Below are 18,329 nucleotides of genomic sequence, written 5' to 3'. Positions count from 1 at the left end.
CACTCAGCCCCTGCTGATAGCCCCTCTTTCTACCCCCTGCTGATACACAGGCAGAGGGAACTCATTTCTGAGAGCACACAGCTCCTGGTGATTCTCTGTCTCTCTCTGTCTCTCTCTGTCTCTCTGTCTCTCTCTCTTGTGGAGGTCAACATAGTGATATCAGACTTATCAAGGTCAGGATGTTGTCACAGGTATCTACTGTATGTCATTAGAAGCTCTGTTATCCTCAGTACAGTTGATGTTAAGCTGCTTCATTTCATGAGGCTGCAGGCTAACAGTAAGGTCAATGATAAGAGTGCATTGGTGTGAAGGAGACAAGGAACTGTGGTGTCTCTCCATATTGATTCTGGGGGAACCTCTGGGTGGGTAGTCACGTGATGGAATCGTTCTTCCTCATTTGCCTCTGTGAGTCTGCTTTTTCAGTGAGTGCACCATGTTCCTGATTATTCATGGGCATCGATGTAGCTGAGCGCGGTGGCACACTGCCATGAAAGAAAGTGCAGGAATGCACCTGTCTTTTCTAGCCACTGTTAACCGCTATAGCAGGAGGCTATGGACTAGTCTAGCGGATAAGGACATTCAGTGGTAGACACACATCAGGAGGGGCATTCTACTGCTGTACAATGGATGTACAGAGGACTTGGGTATCTATCTGTGCATGTTAGTGAAACAGACACTGTATACAGACACAGTCTATCTCTGCTGTATTTCAAGATCTTATTAACACAGAAGAAACAGTCTCTTGCTTGACAGCTAAGGAGCTACAAGACTTAGTACACAAAGAGACAGGCTCAATCACTTACACACCCTGGGCTTGGGGTAGAATAGCCTTTTTGTGATGGTGTGCTGGCGATTAGGGATCGATATGGGTCAGCGTATTTTGTGTCTTTATGGGTGAGTGAGCTCAGACAGGGATATTAGAGCTATCTCTTACATATACCGTTACATTAGCCCAGGCTAGACGTATCTGTCTTAGAGACACAGTAACACTTAAGATACACTTAATGCAGTGGGATGGAGGGCACCTGAACCTTCAGTGGCAGCGTTTTCATTATGTCTATTTAAGTGGCTCACCATGCAAGGGCTGGTCATCATGGTGATGTAGACATGCTTTCTGTAGCGCAATGAGTATCTATATGTTTATTATTGGTGCCTTGATCTTTAGTAATCATTCAGATATAGTTTGCTGTAAGTTGTTTGGGCACTGCGGTGCCACGAACCATTCTAGACTACCATTCAATTTATTGTCAGTCTTTCATCGTATTATCACTAAGTGATCTTTGTAACCTACTGTATATTGAATTAGGATGCTGTCGGTTTTGACCTACTGTACCTTTAAGCCAGGGGATAAACAACCATGATGGATCATGATGAGAGTGAGGGGAATTGAAAGCGGGATGATAATGGGGGGGAAGCTGACTTCCTGTAAATACAGCTGTCATGCTTTCATGGGAGTTCTGATTTATTCTACACTTTCTACAGGTGTGTGTACTTGGATGATAAAAGGGATGTGCCTTGGGGTATTTACACAGGGTTAATGGAATGCAGATACATGGCTTTCCCGTGGTTTATACTGTACACACCCTGGTTTAAGGAGGATTTGTGCCAAAGGTCTTCTCTAATGAGTCTATCCACCCACAGCTCCACCCAAACCAGGCCTGAGCATGCCATGGGTGTGTGTCTCAGTGATGACATAACATATATATATTTTTTATTTTTATTTGTTTATTTTATTTAACTTTTATTTTAACTAGGCAAGTAAGTTAAGAACAAATTCTTATTTACAATGATGGCCTAAAAGTATATTTCATAATACTCCCCAAATTCCCCCTCGTTTGTTAAATGGAAAATCCCATTGAAATGCACCATTATTAAATTAAGACAGAATTTCAAAAGGACGTGCTAATTTTCCACCATGAACTATGTTTGACTTTTTCCCAGCTCTTGCTTTCATGCAGTTTAATGGCCCTCTATATCTCCTGAGTCAATAGCCAGGAGAGGACAGCCAATATGTTGGGCTCCAAGGTGGCCATGCAGGAAGTGAGATCTATATCGTGGAAACATCAGTACAGAGCAGGAGTGTGCTCAATTGTACTCAACTGAGGTTGGTTGGGTGGGCTGCAGGGTGAGTTGGTTTTGCAGACCTCAGTAAAAAAATAAAAAGATTTTCTGTCACCACACCCTCAAGCCCCTCATAAATAACACATTGCATCAACGTGCTGGAAATGTTGATGTCCTTTCCTGGGATGAAAGTAACATTTAACTTGTCTTTTTTGGATGAATGAAATTACACATAATCTTTGGTGTACGATACAATGAAATGGCCAGCCTGTGACTGTTAGGGAGAGACAGAGACATCACACAAAACTGCTAAACCAGTTGTAGAAAACCATATGTTCCTTATGGATTGTAGAAGAGAAAAACAATCATCTATTCTGTGTGCCTTGTAGAAGTCTATTATTCAGCGTCTCTCTGTGAGTTAGCATTATAGCAGTGGGTCTCAACCTTGTGGCCCAGCCTTAGAATCTGCAGACTCAGGAGAAAAACAAAGCATTAGGTGTGGATACTTTGTAACATTGTCTCCTGCATCTTGTATCAGTTTATGGTGTTTTCAAAATGGCAGCCAGTGCCAATGTGACAAGTCCCTGCACACCCATATTTAACGTCTTTACCTGGTTACATAAAATGTCAGCAGCCTAAAATTGTTACTGTTAATTAAAAACGATTACCTGTGCCCTATAGAGTAATTATGTGTTTTTCCTCTGAGGCTGTTCTTTGTTCACACCTGTCACGCCAGTGCCCTGTATTGTATGTGAGATTACCTGTCTGGCAGGCACATGAGGAAGTGAACCAGAGCACTGCCAGTCTTCTCACTGGGTGTCCCCCCCAGTGGAAGAGCCAATAGACAGACAGTATACACCCTTGGGGGTAAAGAAGGGCTGTCATTGCTGGCTGTGTGGCTTAGTGATAATGCGTTGACACAGTGCAGAAACTGTAGACAAGCCTAGCACACACTGCTATTGTGTGGATAGTTGAGTGGTGTGTGGCGATGCATGGTGTTGGCCAGAAAAGGCCATGGGATTAGGACTGTTACAATGTGGCTCCAACCCATCCGGCACTACACCCTCTCCAGGGTATGTTCTATGGTGTCTATACAATGTATTTTGTTGAGCTAGACTTTGATGAATTCAAAGTTACACTTTGTGGGTTCATCAGCAAATAGCTGACGGAATCAGAGGAAGGCCCTAAAAATTGTCAGACTCCAGCCACCCTAGTCATGGACTGTTCTCTGCTACCGCACGGGCAAGCGGTACCGGAGCGCCAAGTCTAGGTCCAAAAGGCTTCTTAACAGCTTCTACCCTTAAGCCATAAGAGTCCTGAACAGCTAATCAAAGGGCTACCCAGACCCCTCTTTTACTCTGCTGCTACTCTCTGTTTATTATCTATGCATAGTCACTTTAACTCTACCTACATGTGCATATTACCTCAAATAACCGGTGCCCCTGCACATTGACTCTGTACCGATACTCCCTGTATATAGTCTCTCTATTGTTATTTTACTGCTGCTCTTTAATTATTTATTTTTATCTTACATTTTTTACTTAACACTTTTTTAAAGCATTGTTAGTTAAGGGCTTGTAAGTAAGCATTTCACTGTAAAGTCTACACCTGTTGTATTCAGCGCATGTGACAAATGCAATTTGATTTGAATCGTGAATTATGTAAGTTCACTATTTACCACAGACTACCAAGACCCTTCTCTGTATCCTAAGTGTACCCAGAGCCTGTTGTGTGTTGTCAAAACCTGCCTTTTTAATGGTTTCTTACTGCTGGGATGCATGGAAAAGGGAGTTTCAATATACTACGATTTAGAATACATAGATCAGCGTCCCTGGTTTTTCTTAATGATGATCTCCTGGCATTGCTTAAAGGAAAATACCACTCACAAAGTATATTTTGGTATTTGTTTCATTAATCCACTGTTGATACAGTCCCAAAATGTTTTGCATGTCAGCAATCAAGCTTTCAAGATATAGCACTTTCAAATTACAGAAAGTGTTGCAGTGTGAATCGTTTTGCAAAACTCATTATACTGTGACACTATCTGTATTTTGAAAGTTCTATTCCTTTAAGCCCTGTGTGTTTGATCTGGTTTCAAGTAGAGGTCAGCCGATTAATTGGAATGGCCGATTAATTAGGGCCGATTTCAAGTTGTCATAACAGTCGGTAATCTGCATTTTCGGACACCGATTATGGCCGATTACATTGCACTCCACGGAGACTGCGTGGCAGGCTTGACTACCTGTTACGCGAGTGCAGCAAGGAGCCAAGGTAAGTTGCTAGCTAGCATTAAACGTATCTTTATAAAAAACAATCAATCTTAATTAACATAATCACCTGTTAACTACACATGGTTGATGATATTACTAGTTTATCTAGCTTGTCCTGCGTTGCATATAATCGATGTGGTACCTGTTAATTTAGCATCGAATCACAGCCTACTTCGCCAAACGGGTGATGATTTAACAAGCGTATTCGCGAAAAAAGCACTGTCGTTGCACCAATGTCTACCTAACCATAAACATCAATGCCATTCTTTTAAAATCAATACACAAGAGTATATTTTTAATCCTGCATATTTAGTTAATATTGCCTGCTAACATTAATTTCTTTCAACTAGGGAAATTGTGTCACTACTCTTGCGTTCTGTGCAAGCAGAGTCAGGGTATATGCAGCAGTTTGGGCTGCCTGGCTCATTGCAAACTGTGTGAAGACCATTTCTTCCTAACAAAGACCGTAATTAATTTGCCAGAATTGTACATAGTTATGACATAACATTGAAGGTTGTGCAATGTAACCGTAATATTTAGACTTAGGGATGCTACCCGTTAGATAAAATACAGAACGGTTCCTATTTTCACTGATTGTTTTCGAATTGATAGTTTCTGGATTTGACCATAATGACCAAAGGCTCATATCTGTGTGTTATTATATTATATGATTTGATAGAGCAGTCTGAGCGGTGGTAGGCAGCAGCAGGCTCATAAGCATTCATTCAAACAGCACTTTCCTGCATTTGTCAGCAGATCTTCGCTGTGCTTCAAGCATTGTGCTGTTTTTGACTTCCAGCCTATCAACTCCCGAGATTCAGCTGGCAATACTATAGTGCCTATAAGAACATCCAATATTCAAAAGGTATATGAAATAAAAATGGTATAGAGAGAAATAGTCCTATAATTACTATAATAACTTCAACCTACTTCTTACCTGGGAATATTGAAGACTCATGTTAAAATTAACCACCAGCTTTCATATGTTCTTGATGTTCTGAGCAAGGAACTTAAACGTTAGCTTTTTTAACATGGCACATATTGCACTTTTACTTTCTTCTCCAACACTTTCGATTTGAATCGGCATCGGCTTTTTTTGGTCCTCCAATAATCAGTATTGGTATCGGCGTTGAAAAATCATAGTCTGTCGACCTCTAGTTTCAAGCCGGTAACTACATGCAACTGACTCCTCAGCTACAAGTAACTAGCTACAGTTGTTGCCCGTCCCCATTTTAAGGAGCAATAATACCCTACGTGTAAAGACAATACATTAATCAAACTCACAGCTTAGATTTTCCAATATGTTTAACCTCCTCCCTTCAATGTTAAACCTATCTAATCCAGTCCCCTCTAAAGTTGCATAAATAAGCACTATACTGTCTGTGGCTTTTACATCTACACAGGCATGCACGGACGAACACGCACGCCTCCACAACATTAGCCTGGGGCTTAACATACAAAGCATAAGACAGGCATGATGGACACACACACACACACACACACACGGCATGTTGCTCTACAGTTTTTAGCATCTTAGAAATACAGAAAATGTGTACATAAGGTTACTCTAGAGTCATGTCAGGCTTCACCCTGATAGCCGCTTGTCCTTTTCAATGTCATTGATATGTGTGTAGTGAACATTGGAGGTTCAAGCTGGTTCAGCATGATCTATTTGAAGTGTAGTATTTATGGCTGTGGTCTTCCTCCCCAGTAAGGGTCGGCAGCAGAGGAATCTGCTGAGTCATATAGTACTCACGGTGCCATTCAGAACTCAACCACTTCTCACTCGACCAGTATTGAACCATGTACATATCTAACCCAGTTTTCCAATGGGGATCAATATTCATTCACAATATACAATACTGCACCAAATCACAATCAGTATAGATCTGATAGTTTTTTTCAGTTATTTTATTGCAATATGTATTATTGTATCTGAGCTGATGCTCTCTATAATTATGGAGTAGTTTATGGACTGGAAATGTCAGGTTGAATAAAACATAGTTGAGGAGAAATCAATACAGTGAGTGCTCCTCTCTTTTATCACAATAGTTATGTTAGTTTCTCATTCAGAATAATACATCCTGTTACTCCCAGCAGGCCAATGAAATGGTGCCCTGGGGACAAATACCATCACATAGCAACCCTCATGTTTTTAGTTTTGGCTGTGACTGTGGCCTGTCTGAGAGAGGAGTGCTATATTTAAGACTGAGTGTGGAACAGGTCACCAGCATTTATTGAATGACGACCCCACCAGCTGTTTATAGGCTACAGTGTACACTACATGGTGGCATAAGGCATGATGGTACAGTAGTTCTGTGTATCAGATGTATGGAGGCAGTGGCATGGTCTCCCTGGACACGAGAAGGCTACGGGGAGAAGGGTGATGGGAGGGGAGGAGGGGGATGGAGTCAGGCAGGGAGTAGGGAATGAGATCAGGGCAAATCGAATGAGTTCTGACCTTGAGGGGTTGTTGGCTATTCAGCACAAGCAGACCTCCACCCAGCAGACCCCCACCCTCCACCCAGCCTGCAGCCTCTAGGGGGAGACTCTGCCGACCGAACAACCAACCATATGCCTGCTGCTCTACCCACACCACCACTGCTCATTAGTACCCTACATATGTCCCTGACTCTGTGAAAATGATAGATCACAGGGCCAGCCCGATGACATACAATCAATGACCCCCTCAGATATATCTTCATCTCCCAACAGACAGCCTCTGACTCAAACAACCAACTCACCTTTTTTCAGGATTTTCCATCTTAACCCCTGTGTCAAACCCCTCTGCACCCCACCTTCTGCCCTCCCTGCGAGCTCTCTGCCCGCTCCTTTTGTTGATATTAATCTATGCTGGAGGTAAATTATGGCTGAAGTCCCCTCAATGCGATAGATATAATTGCATGGAGAGGATGTGGGATGATGTCACGGAGCGGGCGATATACTGTATAGAGACATGGATGGAGCTCCATAGGATTAATCACACACAGTACGTGTGTGTTCTGGCCTTGGTGGCTGGTGTGATTTATCTGTGTTGTCACCAGGTTCGTCCTGTCTGTGTCAGGGAGGGTGATGATAGGCATGTTATTCCTTGACGGTACAGACATTGATCCTTCAACACTAGCACTTCTCATATGGGCAGTATTGATGATAATTATGATGATCTATTTCTAACAGTGGTCAATAATGACAAATTATAAAACAATGCACAGTTTATCAGATTTTCACAATATCATATATATAGAAAAATGGTTTTGTGTTGATTTTGGAATTGTAATTGATTCTGTAGTTTCTACCATTGTCCCCCAACCATTCCAACACCATGTCCTTTGAGAACCCGGAGGAAAGGACAGCCAGCCAATGTCCCTGCATCAGCAAAAAAAAAGTACTATGTTTTACATGACATTCATGATAGAGGACACATGGAATGTGCTGTTATCCCAGAACTGTATGCACATGAAAACAGAGTCCTTGTGGATGTGGAAGACTGATTTCTCAGAGTGAATGGTTAACCACATAATTGTGGTTTACAGGGCGTAGAGGTGATTCACTGAGAACAGACACATGAATGGTCTGTCCCTCTGAATTCCAGAGTGCCTGTGTACTGTTCTCAGTGATGATGAGAGGCCAGAGCTTTCCTGGAAAAAGGATGATCAGTTACTTGGATCTGGCCTTATAAAGATGTTACTTGGGGAATGAATGAGTTGGCAAAGAGCACCTTATCCCTTGGGCATTTTTCCTTCATCAATGCAGAGCGGCCATCATAGATCTGACCATGTAACTTTGTTACTCCAATACCTGAAAATTGAACATGTCTAGACTTAACGACAACAACTTCTATGCGCCCTAAAAATGTAATTTTTAAATAATAATTTAAAAAACACTAAAAACAAGAATATATCATCAGATGGAGAAACCGTGCTTGCTGGATAATGGTTATGATTCCATGTGTCCTCAGGCAGAGTGATGAATAAAGGTTTAGACAGCTCGCGTGCTAATGAAGCTGCCTAGGCACACCACACTGGGAGGGAGTGCACGTTGGCAGGTCTGGTCTTGCTGGAATTCTATTGTTCTGCAGAGAAAAATGATAGGAGAATCTCCAGCTCGGTCTGCCCTGAGCTGCATTATTTTAGGCTTGTTTAGAAACATTCTACAGTGTCAGACATTTTTTAGGGGATTTTTTTATTTTTGGTTATTCAAATGAAATAGTTTGTAGCCTTTACATTGTTATACATCAGATGTGAGTAGGAATACATATTCATAAATCATGTCTGTCGATATCAACGTATGAGTCCAGACTGTACTCTGGTTGTGTTACAGCAGCCTGACTGGAGGACAGGCATCTGGTCTTACACAGACAGATGTCTATGGGATGACACAGTCAGGATAATAGTCTCCTGCTGTCTTTGTCCTTGTAAGGAGACTCCAGGTCGTTTCACAGACTCCAGCTAAAGGCAAAACTCATCCAACAGTCCTTTTGGAGCGGGGTTATGGCAGAAGACAGAATACCTCTCCCATGTTGTAGTGTCTGTCCTCTCTGTTTGGAAGAGTTATGGTAGAATGTTTATTTGGATGCCTTAGTTTCCACTCAGTACAGATCTAATGATGTGATTCAGAGAATCTTTCCATAACCTGGAAGTGATGGAGCAACTCTGCCACAGGACCATTTCCTCTGTTGCTTGGCAGAGATGGAATGAATCTGAATGGAGAACACAGATTTATGTTGGAGACTCCAGTTTCCCACACAGTGTGAAGGAAATGACATGGTGCCCATTCGGGAAGTGGCACACACCTGTACCTAAATTGTAAGTGACGCAGAGCACATGCAGATGCTGTGACAGACTGTTTTCCTCTATCTGCCGCGGGAGGATGTGTTGCAGTTGTGAACTCCAATGACCTTTGGAGTCCTACCGCGGCAGGCAGGGTGTTTGGACACAGTGAAGTAGCAGTGGCAGCGTTTTAAGAACAACACTTCAATCACAGTGTGAGCTGGAGACCGCCCAGCCAGGGATACTTCTCTCAAGCTAATTAGACCGTGTCGACAACATTCAGTGGCTCCTGAAAATCAACAAATCTAGGTTTGTTCGATAGAAGTAGGCCTACGCTCTAGTGACATATTTTGTTTATGCTACATTCAATGGTGAATTTGAGAAAAATGGCTTTTTAGAGCAAAAGATGAGCTCTGAAAGATGTCTTCAACTCCGTGGTGGAGTGATTGTTACTTGAGTATTTTTGTTTCTGGTCCTGTTGCTATGTTGAGGGCATGGCCCGAAAAAAAGGTGCCAGCATTTCTGTGGTGTTTTGTTCACATCCCCCACCCCCATTGGTTAGATAGCCCATAAAGTGGTTTAGAGTCACATTGGAGTCTCTATTTTTGGCTGCCGTTAAGGCAGCACAAGTGTCAAATGCACGTTCAATGGCAATTTCAACCTGTTATGCCCCATTTTAAATCGTGACGTATTTGATTACGCCGGATGTCAACTTCATGCAATCACGTTCCGCTACTGGATGGAGAGCATAGGATAGTTTGGAGATGGAGGAGAGCCTAGTCTCTTGTCAGAAAACACATTTATTTTGGGAGATTGCAAAATGTGAGCTTTTCATTCAAGACAGGGAAACATGTTTCAGTTGATAAGAAAACATGTTTTGTTTAGTTTTTCCTCAACTTGTTTCTAGAACTTTCTAGCAAGTCAAGCTATCTGGCAAAATGTGTAGAATTGCAGGAAATTAGCTGTAAAACTGCAACAAAATTTAAATTGGGGGGCCCCCCAAGAGCCAACCCTTGTCTTTAACTGCATGTGTGGACCCGCGAGCCACTCGCGAGCCACTGCAGCCCCCTAGTTCAGATTTGTTGTGGGCCCCACCCCCATCAAAGTGGCACATCCCTGGTTTATACAAATAATAACTCTGAAGGTTTTCTTGAGTAACAACATTCCTTTTCTGGCTGTTAAATATTTTTAAATACTTATTCCAATGATAATCTCTTTAGAGATAACATACGTTGACATTAATTTCCAGGTTCTTGCCCAAGCTGTAGCATGTGCTTAGTTATGTGGATGGAAGGAATGTTTATTCCGTTGATGTTAGCCAATGAATTCCATGTAATGATGAGGCTCTGGTAGATGCCTTTTTTAAAGACATGTGCCGGGTGCTTTGTCGACTAAGAAAGTATTTTTTTAAACCTCCCGCTTTGGGCTGGACGTGTCTATGTGTAGTTCATACAGTGTCTTCAGACCCCTTCACTTTTTCCACATTTTGTTACATTACAGCCTTTTAAAATGGATTAAATTACTTTCCCCCTCATCAATCAATCTATACACAATACCCCATAATGACAAAGCGAAAACAGGTTTTTAGATTTTTTTTGCAAATGTAGTAAAAATAAAAAACCATAATACCTTATTTACATAAGTATTCAGACCCTTTGCTATGAGACTGGAAATTGAGTTCCGGTGCATCCTGTTAACATTGATCATCCTTGAGATGTTTCTACAACTTGATTGTAGTCCACCTGTGGTAAATTCAATTGATTGGATATGATTTTCAGAGTGGCGCAGCGGTCTAAGGCATTGCATCTCAGTGCAAGAGGAGTCACTACAGACCCTGGTTCGATTCCAGGCTGTATCACACCCGGCCTTGATTGGGAGTCCCATAGGGAGGCGCACAATTGGCCCAGCGTCATCCGGGTTTGGGTTTGGCCGGGGTAGGACGTCATTGTAAATAGGAATTTGTTCTTAACTGACTTGCCTAGTTAAATAAATACATTTCAAAAGTAACACACCTGTCTATATAAGGTCCCATAGTTGACAGTGCATGTCAGAGCAAAAACCAAGCCATGAGGTTGAGGGAATTGTCCGTAGAGCTCCAAGACAATTGTATTGAGGCACAGATCTTGAAGGGTAACAAAATTTTTTGCAGCATTGAAGTTCCCCAAGAGCACAGTGGCCTCCATCATTCTTAAATGGAAGAAGTTTGGAACCACTTCCTAGAGTTGGCTGCCTGGCCAAACTGAGTAATCGGGGGAGAAGAATCAAGAATCAGGGAGGTGACAAAGAACCCGATGGTCACTCAGACAGAGCTCCAGAGTTCTTCTGTGGAGATGGGAGAACCTTCCAGAAGGACAACCATCTCTGCAGCACTCCACCAGTGCCACCAGTGCTACCTTTATGGTAGTGGACAGACAGAAGCCACTCAGTAAAAGGCACATGACACCCCACTTTGAGTTTGCCAGATGGCACCTAAAGGACTCTCAGACCATTATAAATAAGATTATCTTGGCCTGAATGCCAAGCGTCATGTCTGGAGGGGATGTTTTTCAGCGACAGGGACTGGGAGACTAGTCAGGATAAAGGGAACGATGAACGGAGCAAAGTACAGAGAGATCCTTGATGAAAACCTGCTCCAGAGCGCCCAGGACATCAGACTGGAGGGAGAGGTTCACCTTCCAACAGGACAATGACCCTAAGCACACAGCTAAGACAACGCAGGAGTGACTTCGGGACAAGTCTCTGAATATCCTTGAGTGGCCCAGCCAGAGCCCGAACTTGAACCCGATCAAACATCTCTGAAGAGACCTGAAAATAGCTGTGCAGCAATGCTCCTCATCCAACCTGACAGAGCGTGAGAGGATCTGCAGAGAAGAATGGGAGAAACTCCCCATATATAGGTGTGCCAAGCTTGTGGCATCATACCCAAGAAGACTCAAGGCTGTAATTGCTGCCAAAGGTGCTTCAACAAAGTACTGAGTAAAGGGTCTGAATACTTATGCAAATGTGATATTTCAGTTTTATATATATTTTTTATACATTTCCAAAAACCTGTTTTTGTATTGTCATTTTGGGGCATTGTGTGTAGATTGAAGTAAATAAAACAACTTTCATCCATTTTACAAAAAGGCTGTAATGTAATTTTTTTTTGAAAAAGTCTAGGCATCTGAATACTTTCCAAATGCATTGCATATGCATAATCATTGACCTCAATTAGCCTGCCTCAATCTCTAGTATAAAAAGCGCTATTTTACCTACAGTTCTAGTCAATGAGCTTCAGCCCCTCGCATTTGAGTGAGTGAGACGTGGTACAAATAAACTGCATGACCAAAAGTATGTGGACACCTGCTCATCAAACATTTCATTCCAAAATCATGGGCATTAATATGATGTTGGACCATTGCTGCAAGGACTTACTTCCATTCAGCCATGAGTATTAGTGAGGTCGGCGCTGATGTTGGACAATTAGGCCTGGCTCGCAGTTGGTGTTCTAATTCATCCCAAAGGTGTTCGGTGGGGTTGAGGTCAGGGCTCTATGCAGGCCACTCAAGTTCTTCCACACTGATCTCAACAAACTATTTAATGTCTTGCTGAAACAGGAAAGGACCTTCCCCAAACTGTTGCCACAAAGTTGGAAGCACAGAATCGTCAAGAATGTCATTTGATGCTATAGCATTAAGATTTCCCTTCACTGGAACTAAGGGGCCTATCCCAAACCATTAAAAACAGCCCCAGACCATTATTCCTCCTTCACCAAACTTTACAGTTGGCACTATGCATTCTGGCAGGTAGCGTTCTCCTGGCATCCGCGAAACCCAGATTCATCCGGATTCATCCACCGGACTTCCAGGTGGTGACATGTGATTCATCACTGCAGAGAACGTGTTTCCACTCCTCCAGAGTCCAATGGTGGCGAGCTTTACACCACCCCAGCCATCCCTTGGCATTGCGCATGGTGATCTTAGGCTTGTGTGCGGCAGTTCTTGTGCTGATGTTGCTTCCAGAGGTAGTTTGGAACTCTTTTTATTTTTTTTATTTTTTTATTTCACCTTTATTTAACCAGGTAGGCTAGTTGAGAACAAGTTCTCATTTACAACTGCGACCTGGCCAAGATAAAGCATAGCAGTGTGAACAGACAACACAGAGTTACACATGGAGTAAACAATTAACAAGTCAATAACACAGTAGAAAAAAAGGGGGAGTCTATATACAATGTGTGCAAAAGGCATGAGGAGGTAGGCGAATAATTACAATTTTGCAGATTAACACTGGAGTGATAAAGGATCAGATGGTCATGTACAGGTAGAGATATTGGTGTGCAAAAGAGCAGAAAAGTAAATGAATAAAAACAGTATGGGGATGAGGAAGGTGAAAATGGGTGGGCTATTTACCAATAGACTATGTACAGCTGCAGCGATCGGTTAGCTGCTCAGATAGCAGATGTTTGAAGTTGGTGAGGGAGATAAAAGTCTCCAACTTCAGCGATTTTTGCAATTCGTTCCAGTCACAGGCAGCAGAGTACTGGAACGAAAGGTGGCCAAATGAGGTGTTGGCTTTAGGGATGATCAGTGAGATACACCTGCTGGAGTGCGTGTTACGGATGGGTGTTGCCATCGTGACCAGTGAACTGAGATAAGGCGGAGCTTTACCTAGCATGGACTTGTAGATGACCTGGAGCCAGTGGGTCTGGCGACGAATATGTAGCGAGGGCCAGCCGACTAGAGCATACAAGTCGCAGTGGTGGGTGGTATAAGGTGCTTTAGTGACAAAACGGATGGCACTGTGATAGACTGCATCCAGTTTGCTGAGTAGAGTGTTGGAAGCCATTTTGTAGATGACATCGCCGAAGTCGAGGATCGGTAGGATAGTCAGTTTTACTAGGGTAAGCTTGGCGGCGTGAGTGAAGGAGGCTTTGTTGCGGAATAGAAAGCCGACTCTTGATTTGATTTTCGATTGGAGATGTTTGATATGAGTCTGGAAGGAGAGTTTGCAGTCTAGCCAGACACCTAGGTACTTATAGATGTCCACATATTCAAGGTCGGAACCATCCAGGGTGGTGATGCTAGTCGGGCATGCGGGTGCAGGCAGCGATCGGTTGAAAAGCATGCATTTGGTTTTACTAGCGTTTAAGAGCAGTTGGAGGCCACGGAAGGAGTGTTGTATGGCATTGAAGCTCGTTTGGAGGTTAGATAGCACAGTGTCCAATGACGGGCCGAAAGTATATAGAATGGTGTCGTCTGCGTAGAGGTGGATCAGGGAATCGCCCGCAGCAAGAGCAACATCATTGATATATACAGAGAAAAGAGTCGGCCCGAGAATTGAACCCTGTGGCACCCCCATAGAGACTGCCAGAGGACCGGACAGCATGCCCTCCGATTTGACACACTGAACTCTGTCTGCAAAGTAATTTGTGAACCAGGCAAGGCAGTCATCCGAAAAACCGAGGCTACTGAGTCTGCCGATAAGAATATGGTGATTGACAGAGTCGAAATCCTTGGCAAGGTCGATGAAGACTGCTGCACAGTACTGTCTTTTATCGATGGCGGTTATGATATCGTTTAGTACCTTGAGTGTAGCTGAGGTGCACCCGTGACCGGCTCGGAAACCAGATTGCACAGCGGAGAAGGTACGGTGGGATTCGAGATGGTCAGTGACCTGTTTGTTGACTTGGCTTTCGAAGACCTTAGATAGGCAGGGCAGGATGGATATAGGTCTGTAACAGTTTGGGTCCAGGGTGTCTCCCCCTTTGAAGAGGGGGATGACTGCGGCAGCTTCCCAATCCTTGGGGATCTCAGACGATATGAAAGAGAGGTTGAACAGGCTGGTAATAGGGGTTGCGACAATGGCGGCGGATAGTTTCAGAAATAGAGGGTCCAGATTGTCAAGCCCAGCTGATTTGTACGGGTCCAGGTTTTGCAGCTCTTTCAGAACATCTGCTATCTGGATTTGGGTAAAGGAGAACCTGGAGAGGCTTGGTCGAGGAGCTGCGGGGGGGGGGCGGAGCTGTTGGCCGAGGTTGGAGTAGCCAGGCGGAAGGCATGGCCAGCCGTTGAGAAATGCTTATTGAAGTTTTCGATAATCATGGATTTATCGGTGGTGACCGTGTTACCTAGCCTCAGTGCAGTGGGCAGCTGGGAGGAGGTGCTCTTGTTCTCCATGGACTTCAGTGTCCCAGAACTTTTTGGAGTTGGAGCTACAGGATGCAAACTTCTGCCTGAAGAAGCTGGCCTTAGCTTTCCTGACTGACTACTCTGTAGTAAGTGTTGCAGCCGAGGACAGATGGATGGTCCCTTTTTGTGAGCTTGTGTGGCCTACCACTTTGCGGCTGAGCCGTTGTTGCTCCTAGACGTTTCCACGTACAGTTGACCGGGGCAGCTCTAGCAGGGCAGAAATTTGACAAACTGACTCGTTGGAAATATGGTATCGTATGAAGGTACCATGTTGAAAGTCACTGAGCTCTACTGCCAATGTTTGTCTATGGAGATTGCATGGCTGTGTGCTGGATTTAATACACCTATCAGCAACGGGTGTGGCAGAAATGGCTGAATCCATTAATTTAAAGGGGTGTCCACATACTTTTGTATATATAGTGTATGTCACACTAATAGAACTAAAATATACCTCAAAGGTCTATAAGGGGTATATATTACAATACTCATGTATAAGCATAGCCATGTAAATGCAGGTAACTGACCATCCGTGTGTTCTGTGTTGTAGATGGGAAGAGGAGCTGAACAGACGAGAGCATATGGAGTCCATGGTGGAATCCATGCAGGAGGTGAGTAGACATTAACCATCAATTCACTTTCACCATTACAACAATTCACCACCATTACATCAACTTACCATTTGGTCAATTCACCTTCACTATTAAATGTATTCACTCTAATCTCAACATCCAATTCTACTTTATTCCTAGCTACAGTATAGTGCCTCTCAAGGGGTCATTGTCGTAAAGAAGACATAGAGACAGACATGAAGCCCATAGGTGCTTGAAAATATATATTTCCTGCTGAATTGCTTACCTGTCCCCATCCTTCCTTTCTTATGGTCTTTTTACCCATAATGTCCTTGAGCAGGTGTCTGTCAACTGAATTGGGCCAGAGACAGTTAGCTAGCTAGGGAGATGTCAGAAAATAAAACCTACCAACAGCCTAGATGGCTTACATAGCAGACCTGAATGTCAGTGTCTCACCACTATTCCCTGTGTCTCTGTAGATAAAACGCATTAGTCCCCATCGTTACATCAGCGGCTAACATGGCGCCGGAGAACAAGGCTGACGTTTTATGTATTCCTAACCCATTGTGGGTCTTTTTTTTGTTGTTTCTTTGTGTTTGTAACATTTTTTAAACTTGTTTTGTACTTAATGTTGCTGCTACCGTCTATTAAGACCAAAAATTACTTCTGGGCATCAGAATAGCGATTACTCACAACAGACTGGCAGAATCCTTTTTTTTCCTTTAACGAGTCCGACGAGCCCGATGTGAATGATATACTGCTTTCCCGTGAACAGGCCCAGTTCCCCGTCATTTGAGTGAAGAGAAGGCAGAGAAAAAGGGGCCAGAGGGCAGGCTGCCTTCTGAGAATTCATAGGCGATCGAATAAACCCCCACTTCCTTCCATTCTGTTAGCAAACATGCAATCTTTGGAAAATAAAATAATGACCTACGCGGAAGATTAAACTACCAACGGGATATTCAAAACTGTAATATCTTATGCTTCACAGAGTCGTGGCTGAACAATGACATTATCAATATACAGCTGGTTGGTTATACGCTGTATCGGCAGGACAGAACAACGGCGTCTGGTAAAACAAGGGGCGGCGACTGTGTTTTTGTAAATAACAGCTGGTGCACGATATCTAAGGAAGGCTCAAGGTTTTGCTCACCTGAGGTAGAGTATCTCATGACAAGGTCCTAGTAGCCGGGGACTTTAACACAGTGAAACTTAAATCCGTCTTCCAAATTTCTATCAGCATGTTAAATGTGCAACCAGAGGGGGGAAAACACTCTGGACGACCTATACTCCACACACAGAGCCGCATACAAAGCTCTCCCTCGCCCTCCATTTGGCAAATCTGACCATAATTCTATCCTCCTGATTCCTGCTTACAAGCAAAAATTAAAGCTGGAAGCACCAGTGACTCGATCAATAAAAAAGTGGTCAGATGAAGCAGATGCTAAACTACAGGACTGTTTTGCTAGCACAAACTGGAATATGTTCTGGGATTCATCCGATGGCATTGAGGAGTACACCACATCAGTCATTGGCTTCATCAATAAGTGCATCGATGACGTCGTCCCCACAGTCTCCATACATACCCCAACCAGAAGCCATGGATTACAGGCATCATCTGCACTGAGCTAAAGGCTAGAGCTGCCTCTTTCAAGGAGCTGGACTCTAACCCGGAAGCTCATAAGAAATCACGCTATGCCCTCCAACAAACCATAAAACAGTAAAGCGTCAATACAGGACTAAGATCGAATCGTACTACACTGGCTCTGACTCTCGTCGGATGTGGAAGGGCTTGCAAACCATTACAGACTACAAAGGGAAACACAGCCGAGAGCGGCCCAGTGCACAAGCCTACCAGACGAGCTAAACTACTTCTATGCTCACTTCGAGGCAAATAACACTGAAACATGCATGAAATCACCAGCTGTTCCGGAAGACTGTGTGATCATGCTCTCCACAGCCGATGTGAGTAAGACCTTTAAACAGGTCAACATTCACAAGGCCGCAGGGCCAGCCGGATTTCCAAGACGTGTGAGCATGCTTTGACCAACTGGCAAGTGTCTTCACTGATATTTTCAACCTCTCCCTGTCAGAGTCTGTAATACCAACATGTTTTGAGCAGACCACCATAGTTTTCTTGGGCACAGGGACTAAGGTAACCTGCCTAAATGACTACTGACCTGTAGCACTCACGTCTGTAGCCATGAAGTGCTTTGAAAGGCTGGTCATGGCTCACATCAACGCCATTATCCCAGAAACTCTAGACCCACTCCAATTTGCATACCACTCTAACAGATCCACAGATGATGCAATCTCTATTGCACTCCACACTGCCCTTTCACACCTGGACAAATGGAACACCTATATGAGAATGTTATTCATTGACTACAGCTCAGCGTTCCATACCGTAGTGCCCTCGCACAACAGTGGTAGGCCTGACACAACAGTGGTAGGCCTGATCACCGACAACGACGAGACAGCCTATAGGGAGGAGGT

The 18,329-nt window shown here is 43.6% G+C and overlaps 1 protein-coding gene across 4 annotated transcripts in view; it reads left to right on the top strand.

Annotated features, from left to right (window-relative positions):
• Nucleotides 1-18,329, top strand: part of iffo2b (intermediate filament family orphan 2b) — a 44,425-nt gene that overhangs the window by 14,757 nt on the left and 11,339 nt on the right. For all 4 annotated transcript variants that reach the window (XM_020490716.2, XM_020490729.2, XM_020490721.2 and 1 more), the window contains exon 2: nucleotides 15,815-15,875. In XM_020490716.2, coding sequence (XP_020346305.1) covers nucleotides 15,815-15,875 — 61 coding nt within the window. The remainder of the gene's footprint in view (nucleotides 1-15,814; nucleotides 15,876-18,329) is intronic.

The sequence above is a fragment of the Oncorhynchus kisutch genome, linkage group LG1 (assembly GCF_002021735.2).
Source record: "Oncorhynchus kisutch isolate 150728-3 linkage group LG1, Okis_V2, whole genome shotgun sequence".
NCBI classification, from domain to species: Eukaryota; Metazoa; Chordata; class Actinopteri; order Salmoniformes; family Salmonidae; genus Oncorhynchus; species Oncorhynchus kisutch.
This window is presented reverse-complemented; position numbering and strand designations above follow the sequence as displayed.